This window comes from Mustela lutreola, chromosome 1 (genome assembly GCF_030435805.1).
Source record: "Mustela lutreola isolate mMusLut2 chromosome 1, mMusLut2.pri, whole genome shotgun sequence".
Taxonomy (NCBI): Eukaryota; Metazoa; Chordata; class Mammalia; order Carnivora; family Mustelidae; genus Mustela; species Mustela lutreola.
In genome coordinates this window covers 97,540,177-97,561,705 of record NC_081290.1, presented here as the reverse complement: position 1 = coordinate 97,561,705, position 21,529 = coordinate 97,540,177, and the positions used below count along the sequence as shown (strand labels likewise).

The 21,529-nt window shown below is 38.8% G+C and overlaps 2 protein-coding genes across 15 annotated transcripts in view; one reads left to right on the top strand and one right to left on the bottom strand.

The window, feature by feature from the left end:
• Nucleotides 1-5,270, top strand: part of AP1AR (adaptor related protein complex 1 associated regulatory protein) — a 40,514-nt gene extending 35,244 nt beyond the window's left edge. For all 6 annotated transcript variants that reach the window (XM_059170761.1, XM_059170740.1, XM_059170781.1 and 3 more), the window contains 3 exons: nt 529-602; nt 1,640-1,765; nt 3,329-5,270. In XM_059170761.1, coding sequence (XP_059026744.1) covers nt 529-602; nt 1,640-1,765; nt 3,329-3,594 — 466 coding nt within the window. In that variant the 3' untranslated portion in view covers nt 3,595-5,270. The remainder of the gene's footprint in view (nt 1-528; nt 603-1,639; nt 1,766-3,328) is intronic.
• Nucleotides 5,271-7,279: 2,009 nt separating this feature from the next.
• TIFA (TRAF interacting protein with forkhead associated domain) lies at nt 7,280-16,569 on the bottom strand. Of its 9 annotated transcripts, none has more exons than XM_059170818.1 (5): nt 16,025-16,466; nt 15,345-15,513; nt 14,789-14,950; nt 14,523-14,579; nt 7,280-8,643 (listed from the first exon to the last, which is right to left on the bottom strand). In XM_059170818.1, exon 5 carries the CDS (start codon nt 8,617-8,619, stop codon nt 8,062-8,064), a length of 558 nt encoding a protein of 185 aa, XP_059026801.1. In that variant the 5' UTR covers nt 8,620-8,643; nt 14,523-14,579; nt 14,789-14,950; nt 15,345-15,513; nt 16,025-16,466; the 3' UTR covers nt 7,280-8,061. The 9 variants fall into 9 exon arrangements, with proteins under 9 accessions (XP_059026801.1, XP_059026814.1, XP_059026811.1 ...); XM_059170831.1 differs by having other exon boundaries at nt 14,523-14,537; XM_059170828.1 differs by lacking the exon at nt 14,523-14,579.
• Nucleotides 16,570-21,529: the final 4,960 nt, after the last annotated feature.

Genomic DNA, 21,529 nt, shown 5'->3' with positions numbered 1-21,529 from the left:
CCCTAAAAAACATAGACACTATCTTGTAAGAATACTGAGAACATTTGCTTTCTTTACATTGGAAAGTGATCATTATTTAATTGAATTGATTTCATTGCATTTTTAAGAGTGGTCGTATCTTCTATGTAGAAAATGATGCAGTAATACTCTGAATGCTTTTGGATAAATTGCTTATCTCTTGCCTTGCTTGTGTTTTCCTAAGCACATCTCTCTTACAGTAAAGTTTATATGTAATCGTTTTTTAGAAGACACATTCCAGAGTCATATTTTCCACTCATGATTCATTATTATAAATTATGAAGATGGGCTTATTACTAAACATTGACTTCAGTGTTAACCAAAATCTTATCATTTTCAATTTACTGCTAGCATTAAGAAAATCAAGACCCATTTTCATTAGGTTACTCTAATTGTATAGTAATTATAAATTTGTGTGGGATAGACCTTCAGACTAAAATGCCATAAATTAACTTAAGCATGCATTATGTTGCATCTATTACGAATATATTTCTTTTATTTTACTTACAGTTCAGGACCAGAAGATGACTTTGAATCTTGTTTGAGAAATATAAAGTCACAGTATGAAGTTTTTCGAAGTAGTAGTAAGTCTTTTAAAATATATGCATACTTTTTAACTTCATGCCACTATAAACAGATAATTGGAGATCTTGGCTCTGTTTTGATAGAACTTTCTGCCCTCTAAATTTGTATTTTCCGGATAGGTCAGTTAACTAGTCCTTAATTATACAATTTTATTATACAATTATACAATTTTCCTTTTTATTTTTTATTTTATTTATTTTTTTAAGTAGGCTCCACGCCCAGCATGGAGCACAACAGGGGGCCTAAATTTGTGACCCCAAGATCAAGACCTGAGCTGAGATCAAGAATTGGATGCTCAACCGACCAAGCCACCCAATCACCCCCTATCTTTCCTTTTTAAAAAGGAGTTGGAGCAAAGAAAAATCTCAGGCTATTACTATAGATCTTGATGGAGAGTCAAATACTCATTTTTCCATTTCTACTGTGGTACCCCCCAGAGGATTTATCTCTCTGCCTCCCAGAAAAAGGGAAGGTGGGGATAAGTAGTACAAAAGTGTACTTATTTTACTTACTACAAATTGAGTTGTAAGATCGAGTGTTTTTCTCTAAGTTTCAAAAGTCAGAACTACTGTACTTCCAGTAATGGAAGCATAGTAGTGTTTCATTTTGAAAACAGATTTCTTTCATTTTTATTTTTTCATTTATTTTTTGTTCCTCTTTGTAATTGACTGTTACCTAGAGTTCATTGTATTGGAAAAGTTTATAATTCATTTAAATTTGCATGTTTATCGTGCCTATGGCAAAAAAAAAAAAAAAAGAAAAAGAAAAAAAAGGGAAAAAAGTGCTATGTTGTTCCTAACAAAAACTTACCAGTGTGATGATTTTAATAATTGTTTCTTAAGATATTAAAAGGAATAATAATAATATATATTATTATATATTAATATATACTTGGTATATATTACATATTATAAATTATATCATTATAATAATATTATAGATAATATTACATAATAAATGATTGTGATAAAAGAGTACAAACGACCACATTTGTGGTATAGTATAATGACCACATTATATTTGGTGTATATCCTAGGACTCTCATCAGATGCCACAGTTCTGACACCAAATACAGAAAGCAGTTGTGATTTAATGACCAAAACTAAATCAAGTGGAAATGATGATAGCACATCCCTCGATCTAGAGTGGGAAGATGAAGAAGGTATTTTATATTCACAGTTTTACCTTAAATTTTAATCCATGTTAGCCTATAGAAGTCTACTTGGTATTTTACTTTATATTGAAGGGAGTGCAGGGCCTTAAAAATCGATATAAAAATTTCTTGATCTCTTACCTTATTAATGATTATCATTTTTTGATAAATAGTTTAGAAAATAGTGTAATGCTTAGTGTTTCTTGAGCTTTTAAAAATAATGTTAATTTTTCACTTTAATGTTTCTGTAATCCACCCATTTTAGATTACTCAGTAAGAAGAATTACTGCCCCCTTGTGGTCAACCTAAAGACAAAATTTTATCTTTTGGTTCATTATAAATTTGGCCATTTGTTAGGAGTTTTTTGTGTAGTACAATAGCTTTAACATGAACATAGGTTTTAATTTTAGCTGGTATGTTTTCCTAGCTGTAGTATTTTAGGTAGATTTCTTACTCTCTTTAAGCTGCAGTTTGTTTATCATAAAAAGGGAATAATAAGCTTACTTTAAAGGATGATTATTCACCATTGTATACCCAGGGTCTAAAAATGCCTGGCACATAATAAGCAGTTAGTAAATACTGGACAAATAAACATATGAATGTTGTGAGGATGAAATGAAACTTATATAAAACACCAGTACAGGTGTGACAGATAGCAAGGCCTCTAATGTGGATTTTTTTTTTAAGATTTTATTTATTTATTTGACACAGAGAGAGAGTGAGAGATCACAAGTAGGCAGAGACGCAGGCAGAGAGAGAGGGAGAAGCAGGCTCCCTGCTGAGCAGAGAGCCCGATTGGGGGCTTGATCCCAGGACCCTGAGATCATGACATGAGCCGAAGGCAGAGGCTTAACCCACTGAGCCACCTAGGCGCCCCTCAAATGTGGATTTTTTTTTTTAAGGCCATTTCACTGAATAAGGCTCAAATTTTCATTTTCACTTTAAGAACTATGTAATCCATGAAAATGAAGAACCAATTACAGAATGTAGGACTTTAAGAAGAATAGTAAGCATGAAATATTTCATAGAATTTTGGGATGGAATACCTTAGTCCTCTAATTGACCCATTTTTTTTTTTATCATAAAGAAACAGATACAGGAAGCTTGAATAACTTTACCAAAGATTGCATTAACTTAATTAAGTCTTCTTCTCAGCCAGTGTCACCACAATCCTGTACTTACGTTATTTCCTATCTGGATCCCAATCAGCAGACTTTAATAAAATATATTTTTATTGTAGTATCTTGTTCAGTTTGATCTAAAGCCTTTCAGATCTTTTAATTCCTGATTCTGTCATCCAGACTATCCGTATGCTAATTAAATTTGTAGATAACATGACTTTCAAGGTTATTATTAAAGTCATTAACACAGTTATTAAACTAGACTATGTAGAAGACAGAACCCACCAGAAACCTTCCCATAACATAAGGCCTCCATAGGACTGACTCTTTAAGTAAATTTACAAATCAAGTCTGATTATTAAACAAAAACTACATTATTAAACCGTAATATCTTTTAATATAGCCTTTAAAATGTTCACTGAGATTTCTAATAACTCCTTCCAAATAACAGGAATGAATCGCATGCTTCCTATGAGAGAACGTTCCAGAACAGAGGAAGACATTCTCCGAGCAGCACTTAAGTATAGCAGCAAGAAGACTGGAAGTAATCCTACATCAGCCTCTGAGGATTCCAATGGCCTGGAGTGGGAGAATGACTTTGTTAGTGCTGAAATGGATGATAATGGCAATTCCGAGTATTCTGGATTTGTAAATCCTGTATTAGAACTGTCTGATTCTGGTATAAAGCAGTCTGATGCAGATCAACAGAAACGATAGGGTAAAATTGTGTGACTCTGTTTATCAGTTGTGACCAAATGTTAAAAACCAACTAGAATGTATCAGTGGTTGTGCTGAGCCTTTTTGTAAGAGGGAGATAAGAAAACATGTTGTAAATGCTTATTACAAAGGAATAGGAATGATAGGCTATATCTGAGTTGCTTCAGAATTAAGTGCAATTTCATCATCTGCCTTCTGCTTTTCAAAAACAGTATGATGGTTCTGTCATGTTATCAGTTAAATTTATTTTAACTCTTCTTTATAGCATTCGTGTTTACTATTTGTAGATTTTCACTTTTTAAAATAGTTGTATTAGTTTTACTTTGAATGCTTTCTTAAGCCTATTTCAGTAGTTAACTATGAAAATATTAAGACACTTTGTGTTAATTCTCAGCAGATGTGAAGGGAGCATGAGGAGGGACTGCCAGAACAGATTTATAAGTGTTCCCTTTTCCATCATTATTTATTCCTGTGACTTATTTAAATTTTATTATCTAATAGTAAGCACAATTAAGTTGATGACCCTAAAGAAATGCTGAAACACCAGTTTTTTTCTACACTTAACTGCATTTCGTAGTATAATAATGTTGATTCAGCCTGAACAAAGGATATGAGATGTTCAAATAGGCTTTCAGAGTTCAGACACTTGAAGTTAGTATTCAAAAGTAATATTTAAGAAAATACATATATTTAGGTCTTCACTTCCTTTTACATGCTGCCACTATAAATAAATATTGACTTTAAGTTAATTGATATATTAAATTTCGAGGTGTCATTTTTTTTAATTCTATATTTCCAATGAATGGTCTTAGAAAGATTTTACACAGAACATATTCTCTGTGCATGATTTATAAGAAAGGAAAACCTAAAAAGGCAATACGGGTATTTCGAAATAAAATCCTTTCTGGAGTGAAAGGATTCATTGATTTTATTAAGCTTTCCTTTGCCTTGTAATACAAGGTACTTTAATGGGATGGAACTAAGCATATCAGTATAAATAACTGCATTTGTGATATACAGTGAACTCTTCTTTTCCCTAAAGCGTGTGTCTCACTTTGAAAGGCCAAGGCTATAAAGCACTCCCTAATTGCTTGTCTTAATTTTGCTGAGGATTGAATATGATTTTAGTAAGCAAACTCTTTTCTGATTTTTCCTTGGTGTTTTTGTTTTTCTTTTTTTCTTGCAGCGATGACAGTGCATGTTCTCAAAAATATAGGAAGGTCCAGATATAAATAATAACTTAAAGTTCTTGCTGTACTTAAAAAAAAAAAAATCATGTGGCCCTTTCAATATTTGAACTGCTAGGCAATGACATCTATAGTTTCATCTTCTTTTTATCTCATAGAAATAAATTTGATGCTTTAAATATGTATATATATTAGGTAATGCTATTATTTATGACTATCTTAACATAATTTAAGTTGTAGCTTTGTCACTGGAAATATTTTAAAGGTAATCTATATTCACATTGCCTGTGTTATGCTTTTTAAAGTTTGTATACATCAGATGTATATTTTTGGTTTGGCATAAGCTACTATTGTAATTTTTCTTGGCATTTTGTTCATAAAAAATTTTTTGAAGGAATGGTAACTTCTCAAGGATTGTGAATAAACACATTTTTACATTTAAAATTAATAAATTATTTGATCATTACTAGTTTTAGTCTAAAAACATAACCATAATTATGTCTCCTTGGGTATAATTACTTTATTAAATCTGCTGTGAAGACAAAAAGGAGTGAGTTAGGAAAGCAGGATTGAACTAAATTTGAAAATGTTTGTGTTTTAACTGCTTAGAAAACATTAATTTTCTTGTTTTATGTATTTACAAAAAAGACTGGAAATAATGTTTTTTTATTCAGCAGATATTTGAGAATCTATTGAGTCTGATAGCTTGTTGGGGACAGAGTAGTATAAAAAGACTTACAGTGCCCAAGCTCTTGCCTACATTCTGATGAGAGAGACAAGACAATAACAAGGAAACATGTAAATAAGAAAACAACAGATCACAGTTAGAAAATATATGAAATGATAGGATGCAGGATAGCTGGGGACCAAGTGACTGCTTTGGTAGTTCAAGAAAGTCTTCTCTGAGATGATATTTGAGCTGAGACCTAACTGTTGAGCAGGAACCAGCCAAGTAAAAAGCCTGTATATCAAAAGCATGGTTATAAAACTCCTGAGGTGTAGAACGTTTGGTATGTTCTGAGAATGAAAAGGTCACGGGGACTGAAGCATCATGAGGTAGAATAATATATGATATTGGAGGGGTATTTAAGAGCCAGATCATGTAAGGTGTTAGAGACTATGGTTAACAGTTAATTTTATTTGATGTATAAAGCCACTGACTTTCTGTAAGCCAGAGTGGACTATGATCCAATTTTTTAAATGATCCATTTTTTAAAAATTCCGCTAGCTGCTGTGTAGAGAATGGGTTATAAGAGGACAAGAGTGTATGTGTGATACTTGCCATGAGACATGATGTGACTTGGGTTGATAATTATGATAGGAATGCAGAGCTGATAAACTTCAGAGGTAGAGTTAACAAGATTTTCTGATGGGCTAGATGGGGGGGGGGGGGGCAAAAGTAGAGCTGGAATCCAAGAGAATCCAAGAGAACTGTAGGATAATGCATCTAGCATGGTGCTCTGGCTACCTTGCTCGCTGCACATCTGTATAGCAACACTCAACCACACTCCTACTGAAATCTTAACAAAGCCCTGTGGTCCTCCCCAGAACATGGCAAGATAGGCAGTCTTCCAGGAGATGGGACAAAGCCATTTATCATCTGCTCCCCTATCTTGCAGAAGGCTGCCATGAGGTAACTTCTCATCTCACTTCCTGGTTCTAGTGAAGCAGAGATTTCCACCTCACTCCCTTCACTACAGATATAGGCTAATAGGCTGGAGTTTAGAGTTGGCTCTTCAACAACAGAGCTGCTCCATTTAGGTGTCATTTGGCCTCCCTGGTCCAATGTCTAAGGGACCAGGGATGTGGAACACTGACTTCATGCTGATCTTGCTTTTGCGGGTATGTGGAAGTAATTAAGTCTATTTGAGCTTATTCTCTCCCAGCTGGTTAAATCTGGAAATATGACAGCCATCCTAGCAGCTACAACTACCCTTCACAATAACTCTGGTTTCCAACTTGACAATTGTAGTGGAAGGAACAGATTTAGGAAGGTGAAGGAAATTAAGAGTTCTGTTTTGGAAGTTAAATTTGAGGTGTTTATGAAGAATTTATATCAAGACATCAAGAAGGTGATGGGATGCATATGTCTGTAGTTCAGAGAACAGGTCGAGGTCCAAGTTTAGAAGTCATTAATAAGTAAATGGTATTTTAAGTCATTATACTAGGTAAGATCACCGTGGTGCAGCATATTGGCAGAGCAGCCCAACTAAGTGTTGATATTTAGAGGTCAGGGGTAGAGAAACTGGCAAAAGAAGCAGATTTAAGATGGACGCAGGAAACCAAAGAATGTGTATCACAGGAACTACCAGTGGCCATGTGCCACCATGTGGAGTGATGTATGGAGATTTGGAGCCAATATGCATTGAGGGGCAGAGCTAGAGCCATCTTAATCCCCAGTCACAGCCTCTGCCTGAGGCCTCTGGCACTCCTTCCTTAGAGTAAGCAGTCTAAGAACAGTTCTTTCCCTTCTCCAGAATGGGTTTCAAAGAACATGGTTACAGAATTAAACTTTGACTTTATTATATGCATGAATGTTGTTAAAATTTCAAATTCATGGAATTTAAAAATGAATGGGACCTAAAAGTCAATGTTTGGTAAGAAAACTGAAAAAGAATCCTAAACACAGCAATGGTTCATTAAAATGTCCAAAATACTGGTTTTAGATACTGAATATATATAAGGAAAATTCTATTTTGGGGAATAAACACTATTCTTCTACAGAAAGGAAATCATAGAAAAGGTATTATTGCTCAGATAGGGCTTCCTATACTAAAACCACAATGATGCACTGACAGTTCTCCAAAACACATTAGGCTAGTACTCTCGTACTGCAGGTACCAACAGGCTAAACCACCAGAAACAACACACCCACAGCCTTGACCTTGAAAAACGGCTACTTATGAAATAATCTGACCAAGCCAAGAGACTGTTCCTTACAAAACAAAACATAGGACTAAAAACAAGCATAAAAAGAAGATAATCTTACTGAGAACACTATCCCTTCATCAGCATGGATACTTCTTGTACATTAACCCTCACAGATGTACACTTAAATATGCTTAATAATTCTTAATAATACACAGTAATTCCAAAATACATCTAGGTATGTAACAAATGACTAAACTGATGACTAATACAATTTAAAGACTTCAAAATGATAATAAGAGATGCCAAATTTGACAACAGATGACTGTAATATACTAATAAACTGTGAAGTATCCATAAAATGTCTACAGATTTCTTCATCCTTCATGATTCTCCTCTCAGCCCTCCGTCTTCACAGTTCATTTTCATCCATTTCTGTAGGAGAAGTGTTTTGGGTGGAGCAGAATGAGTAACAACCATACTCAGGTATGGGCCTCTGGAGCGGCCAGTTGTTTTCTTGCAAGAGTGATCTTGGAGACAAAATAAATTGAGTCTCAAAAAACTCTAATGACTCTCCATCTTCCTTCTCGATCAGGAACTGATACTCACCAAATCTGACCATGCACTTGTAAGGCAGGTCTATTTTATTTAGATAGCACAGCTCCTTGTTGTCCACAAGCAGACTGGTCTTCTTACTCATGTTTTTAATTTCAAAAGAGAGAACTGAACTATCAAACTTCTTAAACAGCTGCAGAGAAAACTGAACTCGGGAAACCTGTTTGTCCTGAAAGGTATAATGACAGATGTTGGAATTTCGGCCAAATTTCACCACTTCGCTGGAAGGAAGTTTATCTCGGTTATAAAACCTTATTGATTGGAATACTCCACTTTGCTGCTGGCCAGGATGGTAAACAGTTATCTGGAGACAAGTCACTGTCTCTTCCGTATCAGCATCTTCGAAACTGGACATGATGCCTCTCGGGATATGACTTGCCTGCAAGAATCAAACCAGCATGTTAGTGCACTCCCATTTTTTAGGCACTGAAATCTTTAATTCTAATATTTTGATGAAAATCTGATAGGGATTTATTTAGACTTTGAGAAAATAATACATAGACTATGGTGAGTGCTGTGAAGTGTGTAAACCCGGCGATTCACAGATTTGTATCCCTGGGGCTAATAATACATTATATGCTTATAAAAAAATTAAAAAAATAAACTATGCTAAAAAGAAAAGATAATACATAGAATACTCAATTAATTAGCACATATGTGAAATTTTATACCAAGTCCCATGAGATCTGGTGTATTAGTTTTTTTTTTTTTTTTAAGATTTTATTTATTTATTTGAGAGAGAGAGAGAATGAGAGTGAGAGAGAGCATGAGAAGGCGAAGGGTCAGAGGGAGAAGCAGACTCCCTGGTGAGCAGGGATCCTGATGTGGGAATTGATCTCAGGGCTCCACGATCATGACCTGAGCCGAAGGCAGTCGCTTAACCAACTGAGCCACCTAGGTACCCCTATTACTTTTTCTATCTCTTTTTCACTTCTAGTTTGACAACAGACCATACACACAATCTAGACAATAACAAGAAACATTTGTTAATAATAAAGTTATTTGAGAGGGGCATAAAGAAACTTCGGTTCCATTCTCATTTAAATATAGTGACTTGGCCCATAGAAAATGTGACAGCTATATTTTAAAAATCAGGAATAAATAATCCCCTTGGTTTGAATGCCCTCAGAGGATATACACATAAAGAAAACCTACAGTTTATTAATTAAATTGGAATTAGATGTTATGAATTATAAAACCTGATTAAAGAAATTTAAAAATTATAAACAATTGCAATATTTGTTATTTACATACTTATATTTCTACTAGGTAAAGGGTTAAATATAATAAGTACTTAGCTAAGATAGGGAAGCAAGCTAAGTGTCCACTGATAGATGAACAGGTAAAAAAGATGCACACACACACTACTGGAATTATTTATTTTTATCAATTGTTCCCTAATGACTGAACAAACTGTCATTAGTCACATTCTAACTGCTATTAAGAGCTAAATCTCTCTAGAGCTCTTGGCCCTGTGGTGCCCCCCATCTACACTTGCCTACATGCACCTTTGATAATCAGTGGAATAAAGCAGTATAACAGGACCGGAGAATTAATTACCAAACTCTTGGAAAGATTATTCTGACACAGAACTGCCATTTTAAAACTAATTTATTTTAAAAGAATTAAATGCACACATTTTAAAAACTGATATGGTAAAGAAAAAAAAAAAGATTTTTAGAGTATCTTCCCTCCACCCTAATCCTCCTAGAGTCAACCACTGTAAAAGTTGCTCTTATCCTTACAGAAATTTTCTTTATACAATAAACATAACTATGTGTGTGCTCATACACACATACACACATAGTTCTATGTAGAACATAGAACTTACGTTCTACACATAGAGAAAATTTTTTCTGACACAAACAGGAACAAACTGTATTTAGTTCTAGACCTTGCATTCTTAAATTAATAATACAAATGGGTGACTTGTCTCCATATCCACACATATACATAGACCTTATATTTGAATTTCTACGGAGAATTCATTTAATCCAGCATGGTGATAAATTACATCAACAGAATGATGCTGACTGTTCCCTGCATTCCTTAAAAACTGTTCAGTTTTGGAAATCAATGATCTTAAATGAAGTTGACTTGTGGTTTTGTTTGCCATCTATATTAGATGTTGGTATCAGAATTATTATGCTGCTTAAAAAAATAAAACCAAAATGCTTTCCTTTTCTTTCTACACTTGCTGCTATTTATTTCTAAAATACAATCTTTCCTCCTGTTTTGCAGCTATGGCGCTATTTTTTTTCTATTATTAAATTCTTTATTTAAATTCAACTTAGTTAACATATACTGTATTATCAGTTTCAGGGAGAAAATTTAGTGATTCATCATTTGTATATAACACCCATTGCTCATTTACGTCAAGTGCCCTCCTTAATGCCTATTACCAATTATCTTCTCTCCACCCACCTCCCCTCCAGCAACCCTGGGATGGAGCCCCACATGGGGCTCTCTGCTCGGCAGGGAGCCTGCTTCCCCCCCCCCCCCCACTTTCTCTCTGCCTGCCTCTCTGCCTACTTGTGATCTCTGTCAAATAAATAAAATCTTTTTTGTTTTTAAAGAAATTTTTTTACTTGTTAACAAGAAAAGAACCTAAAAAGGAGGGGCAAGAATCTGTCAGTGATCTTGGCCTTGTCTAGGACACACCACCATCATTCTGGTTCGTTCTGGGACTTCGGACAATAACAGTTCCAAAGGGAGAACTGGATTAAAAACCATTGTGTAGGGCGCCTGGGTGGCTCAGTGGGTTAAGCCACTGCTTTCGGCTCAGGTCATGATCTCAGGGTCCTGGGATCGAGTCCCACATTGGGCTCTCTGCTCAGCAGGGGGCCTGCTTCCCTTCCTCTCTCTCTGCCTGCTTCTCTGCCTACTTGTGATCTCTGTCTGTCAAATAAATAAATAAAATCTTTAAAAAAAAAAAAAACCATTGTGTATTCTGGGTAATCCAAAAACAATGTATGACAAGTAAATTTAAAATTAAAGATATATTTCCAAATCCATAAGAAAGAAATTTTGGGGCGCCTGAGTGGCTCAGTGGGTTAAAGCCTCTGCCTTCGGGCAAAGAAATTTTGCTTTGCTCTATCATTTGTTGAAAATTGAATAAATTGGGAATTTGATTTTTAGCACTCACTCATATGTGGAATTTAAGAAACAAAACAAATGAACATAGGGGAAGGGAAGAAAACAATAAGACGAAATAGGGAGGTAAAGCATAAGAGACGCTGAACTCTGAGCAACTGAGGGTTGCTGGAGGACCCTGGGATCATGACCTGAGCTGAAGGCAGAGGCTTTAACCCATTGAGCCACTCAGGCACCCCCAAAATTTCTTTTTTATGGATTTGGAAATATATCTTTAATTTTAAATTTACTTGCCATACATTGTTTTTGGACATTATTACATCATATCATACTACCCAAGGAAACAGGATGTGCCCAGCTATCAGCAACAAAGTGAGAGGAACCCTCAAAATCATGGACCAAGGATAGTAAAAATTACTATGAAACCAATGCAGCAAGAATTAACACACAATGGGTAGAACTGTGATTTGAAGATGACTTTAATTTTGATAATAAAGTCTCATTATTCAAGAAGCTGACAGCATTAAAGAGAATAATTATAACAAATCCTCAGATGATACAATTAGTGGTTGGCAAGAAAAGAATTAGCTGTTAACAAGTAAAGAACCTAAAAAGGAGGGGCAAGAATCTGTCAGTGATCTTGGCCTTGTCTAGGACATACCACCATCATTCTGGTTCGTTCTGGGACTTCGGACAATAACAGTTCCAAAGGGAGAACTGGATTAAAAACCACTGTGTATTCTGGGTACAATCTTTTGGTAACACCCAAATTTTGTTTTGTGTTCTTCCTATAACGAATTAGCTTAGAATTCATGCTTTTGAGCAAATCTACCAAGAAACGTTTGCCCCATACAAGCTCTTACGCCTAGTTCTCAGTGTAGATATGTTATTCACTGCAAGGAGGGAAAATTGGCATTCTGGTTTATCAAATCAATGGCTACTAGTTTCTTGGTGTGAATCAATTCTTAGGGTTTGACAAATTTTGGGATCACAATGTGACTTTCCAAAAATACTGAGGTAGACATACTACTGTCAAATATTTGCTGCCCCTCCCTACCAGGCCTTGCCCCTTCAGAGATGATACTTCCCACTGCAGTGACAACCATATTAATGAAACATGAATGGAAGTGACATAGAAGCTTCTTTGCAAGCAGAAGCTTTAAAAGCCACTGTGTAGTTCCACCAATACTCTTGGCCTCTGCCACCTCAGCCGTCCCGCAGAGCAGCTCAGCTTCTATCCCAGAGGGGAGAAGGGCCAAAGACAGAGCCAAAAAGGATGTGTAATATGAGCACGAAATCAAATCTTTGTTTTAAAGTCATTTATTCCTGAGCCCTAATATTGCCTGGGCTGACATGCACCCACCTCTCCAGTGAAGGTACGAAATGACCCTAGACCCTGACAGTTAACAGGGTTAACTACTTACTGTATGCCCTCCACGTGCCAGGTACCATGCTAGCCATTTACACATATTGTCTCATCTTCAGAATAACTCTACCAATCACCCTTCACAGATGAGGGAGCTAAGTCTCAGAGGGTTTAGCTGAGTAGCCCAGGTCACAAAGCCAGTATCAAAGGCAGGATTCAAACAGAAAAGAAATACACCCTCACTGACCCACAACAAATAACTGCTCCCCGTTACCAGTTACTCCACAAATGATAGCAGTTAATCTGTAGAAAGGACGGCCATGGAAGTGTACTAAAACCAGCAAGACACCAACTTAGACTCTAGTGCTTGGGAGGGAAATGTGCTGTTACTGCTGCCTCATAGGAGAAAGAGGCTTTGAAGCAGGAGGTTACTGAGAGTACTAGTTATCACTAAGTCTGCTTGTATGGCTATTTGCAGGGACCCAGTACTCACTAGGAATTGTGGTGGGTTGTTTGTGGAGCTCCAAAGTTGAATAAATCATGGTCTCTCGGTTCAAGGAACTGAGTAAGTAATTTATTTGTTCATTTCTAGAGTGGCAAGTTCCCTCTACCAAGTGGCCTGTTTCTCTGCCATTTCTGAGTGGTCGGTAGAAAGACAGGAAAGACTGAAACTAACAAAAACCCTAAAGTAAACTAAAATAAATTGGTAGGGTTTTTTTTTCTTTGTTTGTTTTTTTAGATCTTATTTATTTATTTGGGAGAGAGAATGAGTGAGAGAGAGAGCATGAGCAGGTAGAGGGGCAGAAGGAGAAGCAGATGCCCCACTGAGCAGGGAGCCCAATGCACCAGGATCCTGGCTGGGATCATGACCTGAACCAAAGGCAGACGCTTAATTGACTGAGCAACACAGGTGCCATGGTAGATCTTTAAAAAAAAAAAAATTACTAATGTGCAAATGCTCAAAAGCAGCTTTTTGAAATGCCTGGCATAAGTTGTCAAAGATAGAAAAACAATGAGCTTATATAGTCATAAAAGTGGTTATCTCTGGAGGGAACCTGGGGTCAGAGGTGGAAAGGAGACTTTTCATTTTGCACATTCTATACCTTTGAAATTGTATACCATGTGTACTTAATGTCTAATCAAACATTTAACAAATACTTTCTTTACAAAATTACAAACCATCTGATTCTTATGGAATTAAATGGAAGTGGAGATCAGCTAAGTATTAAGGGGGCTAACTGTGATGATAACTGGTATTAAAAAATTATAAAACAGGGGGTGCCTGGCTGGCTCAGTGGGTTAAGCCACTGCCTTCAGCTCAGGTCATGATCTCATGGTCCTGGGATCAAGTTCCTCACTGGGCTCTCTGCTCAGCAGGGAGCCTGCTTCCCTCCCTCTCTCTCTCTCTCTCTCTTTGCCTGCCTCTCTACCAACTTATGATCTCTTTCTGTCAAATAAATAAATAAATCTTTTAAAAAAATTATTAAACATGGTTTGCCTGGTTGGCTCAGTCAGCAGAGCATGCAACTCCTGATCTCAGGGTCATGAGTTCTCACTCCACGATGGATACAGAGCTTAAAGAAAAAGTTCCAAAACACTGTGGTGATACACAGTAACATCTATATTCACAAATGAACCACAATAAATAGATAAATATATAGAAATGAAAATGAGCAAATGAGCCCTGCTATCAAGAACTTTATCACAGAAAGCATAATACATCAGGTGAGGGCCCTATTCTTGAGTGCCAGAAGAGTAAACCTCTCCTTTGCTGGACAGGAAGAAGTATACATACTTACCTGGGAGTCTCTGAGCTGTCAAGAGAAGGGTTAGACTCTGAGGTTGCCTTCTGACTCCTCTCAAAGGAAATAAAAATAGATACGTATAGAGGTGTTATGAGCAAAAATACAGTCTCTAGGGACCTGCTCACACTCCCACATCCCCACCCCCGCGCCTCTCTCTCTCTCTCTCTCTCTCTCTCTCACACACACACACACACACACACACACACACCAGCTATCCCTCCCAAAGTTGGGCAAAGCCAGTAAAGAGACATACTACTGACCTTGCAAAAAGGCTGTTTGGACCTCAACTGTCATGAACAAAAAGAAATTTCTGGTCAAAGGAGGTGCCAGGTGTCCAAGCAGTTTAACAGAAATTTGGTGCCCCTGGGTGGTCATGCATGCCAAGAGGATTCTCATGCTTTAAGTTTGTTTTATAAGGTGAGCTGTAGTGAAATAATGGAGTTTGTTCTGGGCCATAGAATACCTTAATAAGCAAGGTATCTAACAGTTTTATTTTCATCCCTCCTCAGCTCCCATCCTATGGATAATCTCAAGACAAAGTATGTCATCGGTCATTGCAAGTACCCTTTTTTAAAGGCTCTCTCCCTCACCAACACCAACATTGAGCTAACAAGAGGGAAGAGAAACCCGAAGCACAGCCAAAGGCAGGGTAATCCCCGCGACGAACCTCCCTCGCCGGTCCTCACCCCCAGTGTGTCTTCGAAGACATCTGTGAACTCTACTACCGTTCAGCAGAAGCAATTCTTCAAGAATAGGTTTCTCAAAAGAAGTGGTGAAAACCAAAAAAAGCAAGAGGAAAACCTTAAGAGAGCTCACTTTTGCTTCTGAGAAAGGGTCCTCCTTCTCCCACTCGACCTGATTAAACTGTTACCCTAATTAGGTCTGCAGAGTCCAGCTTCTCGGTGGCAGTGGACATCCGCTACGGCGTACAGCGTGGGTTCTGGCTTCCGGAGGCTTTGCGAAATTCCTCCTTTCAATCTGAAAGCTGGGGAAAGTCCCAGAAAACAGGAGATTACTGTATTTTCCTAATGAACCACTGAGGCAAGAAGGGCAGGTCCAGAAGAACCCTCGGCAGAGAACCGGAGTTCCAGGGAAGCCGAAGCCCCGCGGAAAAGTCCCGTGGGGGACGCCGAGGGGTCCACGCACAATTGCTATGTGAGCTCCGCTTGATAAATTGACTTCTTTGTTCTCTGATTAGGAAAACAAACAGAACTCTTGCAAAGCACATGGAAAATTGTAAAGAAAACGCATCCCATTTCTGGTATTTCCTTTCAGTACGCCCCCCCCCCGCATTTATAAATACTCCTAAATTTTATAAAGCTGGAGCCGTGCCGCATCGAATTGTTCGAGCGCGCCGTGCGCTGAGCCCGCAGGAGCAGTAGGTGTGACTTTCCACCGAGCCCCGCGAAAGACTCGGGGACAAAGCTTCCCTCTGCGGCGAGGAACAGACAAGACACCCTCCCCACTTCACCCCCAGCCCGCAGCCCGCCAAGTACCTTGGGGCCCGGGAGTCGGTGCACTAACTCTCCAGAGCGGCTTCGCTTTCGGGGTTCCGCGCGACACTAATGGAGGCCACCCCGCAGAGGCCGGAGTCGGGAGACGGTCCCCGCCCACCGCCCCGAGCCCTCAGCCACCCTAGAAAGCGCCAGCCGGCCGCGCCGCGGCTCCTGGGGGAGGGACAGAGCGGGAAGGAGCCGAGGGGGCGGGGCCGAGCCGGGAACCGAGGGGCGCAGACGCGCGCGAACCCGGCGAGCGGGCAGCTGCGGGCCACGGGTCGTCCCGCGCGCGCCACCCTCCTCCCGCTCCCGGCTGACTGCGCCTCCTAGCCGGCCCCGAAGCCTTCCTAAAGCCCGGACGCAAGCCCCGCGTCCGCACCCTCCCCACTCCGCCGGGTGCCTGCGGCTGCCGACGCCGGATCCACGCGAAGCCCAGACCCCCGACCACCTTGCTAGGCTTCCAGGCCAGGTCCAAGGCGCAGTAAACTGGTGGGGACCTCACCGCCCCAAACAAGAGGCCCCTCCCAAGAGGATGTGGCTAGTAAGCTAGATTTTTGAAAACGAAACAGAACCACTTAAAAGTTGAGGACCCCTCACCTCTCCCCGCCCTTCTGCCTCCCCCCTTCCAGTGGAGGCCTGGGACCGGCTAGGGGCAGGCGGGGAGTTGAACTTACTTCCTAAATTAGCCAGGTGCACGGCTTGTATTATCTCATTTAATCCTCACAGTAGGGAGGTTAGGTCCCCCTTACAGGTGACTGAACTGTGGACTTGAGAGTGGCTAAGTGTCCTGTTGAGCAAGAGCAGAGACGGGATTTGAACGTGCCCCAGAGCTCCAAATGAGCCCGTGGCTACCCGTGATGCGCTCACCTTGCCCCAGACCACTCCAGGGGCTTCCTCCCCCGCCCCAACCACCCGACGGTACCCTCACTCAACATCCAGGCTTTGGGGTTCCACAGGTACAGGCTGGTACAAGGTACATTGAGAAACACTTAACGTCCCAGGAGTCCTTTACAGCCTCCAGTGAAATAGGTAATAGTATATTTCCTGTCTCAGGGAGAAGGTTTGAAATGAACTAAAAGTGAAGAGAACCTCAGGACAGTACGTGTCAAGAGCAGGATAAGAGTGAAACTCAGTAAGGAGTAGAACACGGAGAAGGACGTGACTGACATGGAACGGGCCCACTTAACGTCAGAGCGTGGGACTCTACCCGCCAATCCTGGTAGGTGTCAGAAGGAAGCCGTTTATCTGTCTGGATTCTAGCCCTGCCTTGCAGAACAGTTGCTCTTTGCAGGTCAGTTTCCTCGACAATAAAATAGCATTAATACTGGCTGCTTCCCCATCTGATAAAGAGATTCTGTGGGGTTAAATTTTGACCTCTCAGTTAGATGTGATCAGGAACGGTAAGCCTGGGGAAGGTGGAGTATATAATTACATATGAGGCTGATTTCCTGTAAGGCTGCAATTTTGTTTGTTAATCATCAACATTTATTATCTCTTCTCTGGAGTGGGGATAGCCAGAGTATCTTCTGAAGAACATTAGAGCATGTAGAAGGTAAGATATGTAACTTGTCAATTCCGATAAACCTATACAATAAAATATTTTCAGAACTGGAGTTTCTGATCTCCAGCCTTTAAAATTAAGTAAAACTTGGAAATGCTTTAAAAGCTATAAAGGACTGGTGTAGTGGATGTTATTAATAATATTAATAAAGAAAATGAAATGAAACCATTGTCAAAATTTAAGATGCTGAATATCATTTCAGTTTTCTGTTCCCTTTAAGTAAGTATTCCTAGGCTACGGATTTAGGAAGAGATTAAAAGGAACCCTTCAGAGAAGTGAATACCCCAAAAGTCAGGCTAGGATTGTTTATCAAGGCAAAACAGAGGAAAACAGTAGGCAGGTATCTTGTTGATAGAAAAAAAGAAGTATTTACTATTTGAAATATCAGTGATGAATCATTTGGTGTAAAAATAACATAAAATGCCCACAATCTAGTATATTTTTCCATGGAAAGATATTTTTCCATGGAAAGATTCTCAAAAGTAGTTTTTGGATATTTTCAGTAGCCCGTAATTAAGCAGATATACCTGAAAGGCTATTGTATTTCACTTAAGACCAAAAACAGAGGAAGCTAATTTGTGATAATACAATCACACCTTATAGGAAAAAAAAAAAAAAAGAAAAGAAAGAAAAGTGTTGCTTGTTTGTGTTGCTTGCTAGTAATTGGATTATATGAAACCCACCTTCTGTTCAATGCACTCTATGCCCATTGGATACACATTCATCCAAGTCTCCACTGCTCAGCTCAGATGCTCAGATTTGGGATAACTCAGCTCCGGAGTGCCTCATTTCGTGGCTGATGTTTTCTACCAACTGGTGAAAATACTCAAAATTACTTGAAATTTCTCATTTAACTCTTTTTCCATTATTCTCTAAATGGGAGACAAGTGGAAGCCTGAAGTGTTGGGATTGGGACAAAGGAAAGCTAGTGTGGACTTCTCTTCCTCCTCCCTATTGCTGGAGTCACGTGACTACAATTAACCTGAACAGCTTAGATCTATGTGGAAAGATCTGCCAGATGCACTACGAAAGAAAAAAACCAAAGTGCTGAACAAAGATGCTGCCATTTGTAGAAAAAACAAAAAAAAACAAAACAAAAAAAACCTGTCTGTAAATGAATGAACTATCTGCAAAGAAATCCAAGGAACAGAATAATTAATCTGAGAAGAAGAATTTGGGGGAGAGAATGCAGAAGATCCATGTGGGGAGATATTTTTCATTAGGTACTTTTTCACGCTGTTCAGCATTTTTCTTATTTGCATGCATTGTGGTTACACACTAAAAAAAAAATCAGCTTTTAAAAGAAGAACCAAGTAAGAGGAATCTCCCAGGAGACAGGTTTCAATGCTCTAATGCCTCAGTATTTCTCATAAGATAGAAGACTACAATAGAATTCAGGTTCTCAAGAGAGTGGTCACATGGTGAGATGAAAATTAGAGCCTGTAAAGGCAGAGGACTGGAAGGTGAAGGAGGAGGAGTCAGCCTGTTTGGGGCCGTCTGTTCTGCTTCTTCCTGGAGGTAGTTGTGGGAAAGTTCTGTGGTAAGATAGCTCCCAACATACCCACCCACTGGGGTACATAATTTATATAACCTCCAGCCTTTGAGTGTGGACAGAACCTATGACTCTGGTGGGATATCACTCCTATGACTAGGTTTCAAATCATTTGTCTTTGTGATAATCCAAAGGGAAATTATCTAGTAAGGCTGGACCTAATCACATAAATCCTTAAAAGGGACTGAGCCCTCCAGGAAGGCAGAGACATATGCCGATGTTAGCCAGGAACTGCCTATGGAGACCACGTGGCAAGTAACTATTGGTGGTATCTAAGAGGTAGGAGTGGTCCATGGACAACAGCTAGCAAGAAAATGAGGACCTCAGTCCTACAACTAGAATTCTACCAACAATCGGAATGAGCCTAGAAGGAGACCCAAGCCTCAGATTAGGATTGCAGCATTCTCAACTATAATGTGCCCAGACTTCTGACTGCTGGGAACAGAAATAACAGATGGGTGCTGGGGTTTTTTGCTTGTTTTTCTATATCATAGAACCTTTATTATTTTTTCTTCTAAATTTTTAAATATTACATAACATCCAACTTTTAGTTATGATACCATTTACTGACATCTAAAATGTATCTTCATGGAGCCCCTGGGTGGCTCAGTTAATTGGACGCCCATTCTTGATTTTGGCTTAGGTCTTGGTCTCAGGGTAGTAAGATCGATCAGTGAATCAGTCTCCTTGGTGAGCAGGGAATCTCTTTATCCCTCTTCCTCCTACTGCTTATGTGCATGTGTATGTGAATGTCCTCTCTCTCTCTAAAAAAAAAAAAAAAAAAATCTTTTTAAAAAATAAATAAACATATCTTCATTTACAAATATTTTATGTTTTGTCTATGGAACAGATTATTTAATGGGTGCTGCTTTATGCTGCTAAATTTGTGGTAATTTTTTAATGTAACAATAGAATAGTCTACTAACAGAGTTTTTTTGTTAGAGGAGCTCAGTGGATTATGAGAACCCCCAGTAGATCCAGTCCTAATAACCCATAATGAGATCTAGAGGCTTTGTAAGAAAGGAAAAAAGGGTCAGTTTTTTTTTGGGGGGGGTGCATAATTTCTACCTATCACATGGCTTTTAAACCAAATAACTTAATCTTTCCCTTGTTGAATCTAAACTTTGTCATATAGTACTCCTCACTGGTATAATTTTTAGGAAAAAACTAAAACAAAACCCAAAAACTTCACCTCTCCTTTATTATACTTACATATTTACATTACATTTGTTAGTGTTTCTTATTAATTTTTAAAATGTGAAGAATCACTAGCACCTAGCAAATAACATTTTATACTACTGAGAGATCAGAAGCTATACATTAAATAATGTATAACACAATACTTTTATTTTCTCATTTTTTTTTAAGATTTTATTTATTTGACAGAGATCACAAGTAGACAGAGAGGCAGGCAGAGAAAGAGAGGGGGAAGCAGGCTCCCTTCTGAGCAGAGAAGCCGATGGGGGGCTTGATCCCAGGACCCTGGGATCATGATCTGAGCTGAAGGCAGAGGCTTAACCCTCTGAGCCACCCAGGAGCCCCTTATTTTCTCATTTAAAAAAGAAAACATAGCCTTAGAGAAATGCCATACCTGGAATAAGTTCTCCATCTGGCCTCCATCTCTAGTTTTCTGTTTATGTTTACCATAATTGTGCTGCCAACTAAGTGCATAATTGAGGGGGAAAAGTTCCAGAGTAATACTCTGGCCATTAACACCATAGAAATATCACTATTCCTTGCTGTTGGTGGCCCTCAAGTTTATTATATATTTAATTATAGGATATAATAAAAGGATAAAGTTAGTCTTCAGATCATCTTGCTCCAACCCAGAAGTAACTTCAGAAGTGTCACCCCTTCTGAACACGGGCTCCATGTGCACACTTCATGTAACCTAGGGTGGAAAGACTTATCTAATCCAAGATGGAAAGACTCTTTATACGCCTACTTAGTTATCTTCTTAGGATTTAAAAATATTCCACCTGCTTTCTGCCACCACTTTACTGAATTTGTACTTGTTAAAGCTATCTTTGACCTACTTGCCAAGCCAGTGGGCACTTCGTGTCCTCATCCTGTGTCACTTCCCGGCACCTTTTAGTACTGTTCACCACCCCCACTTTGAAATGGAGCCCTAACATGAGTTTGTTTGTTGATAATAGATCAAAAACAACGTCATGTTCATTGTTTCTTACTGACCTTCTTTTTCCTTGGCCCTCAGGCAACTGACTCCATCCTGACTTCATTCAAATAAGGAGTTTCCTTGCACTTTGTTTAAGAGGAAACTTCTCTGTAGTAATACAACTCCCAGAATACCTCTCACCAAAGCCATCCCTAAAGGGGTGTGTCTTATGGTGCAAAACTGCTGAAAGTCCCAGAGTTGAATTACACAGTCAGA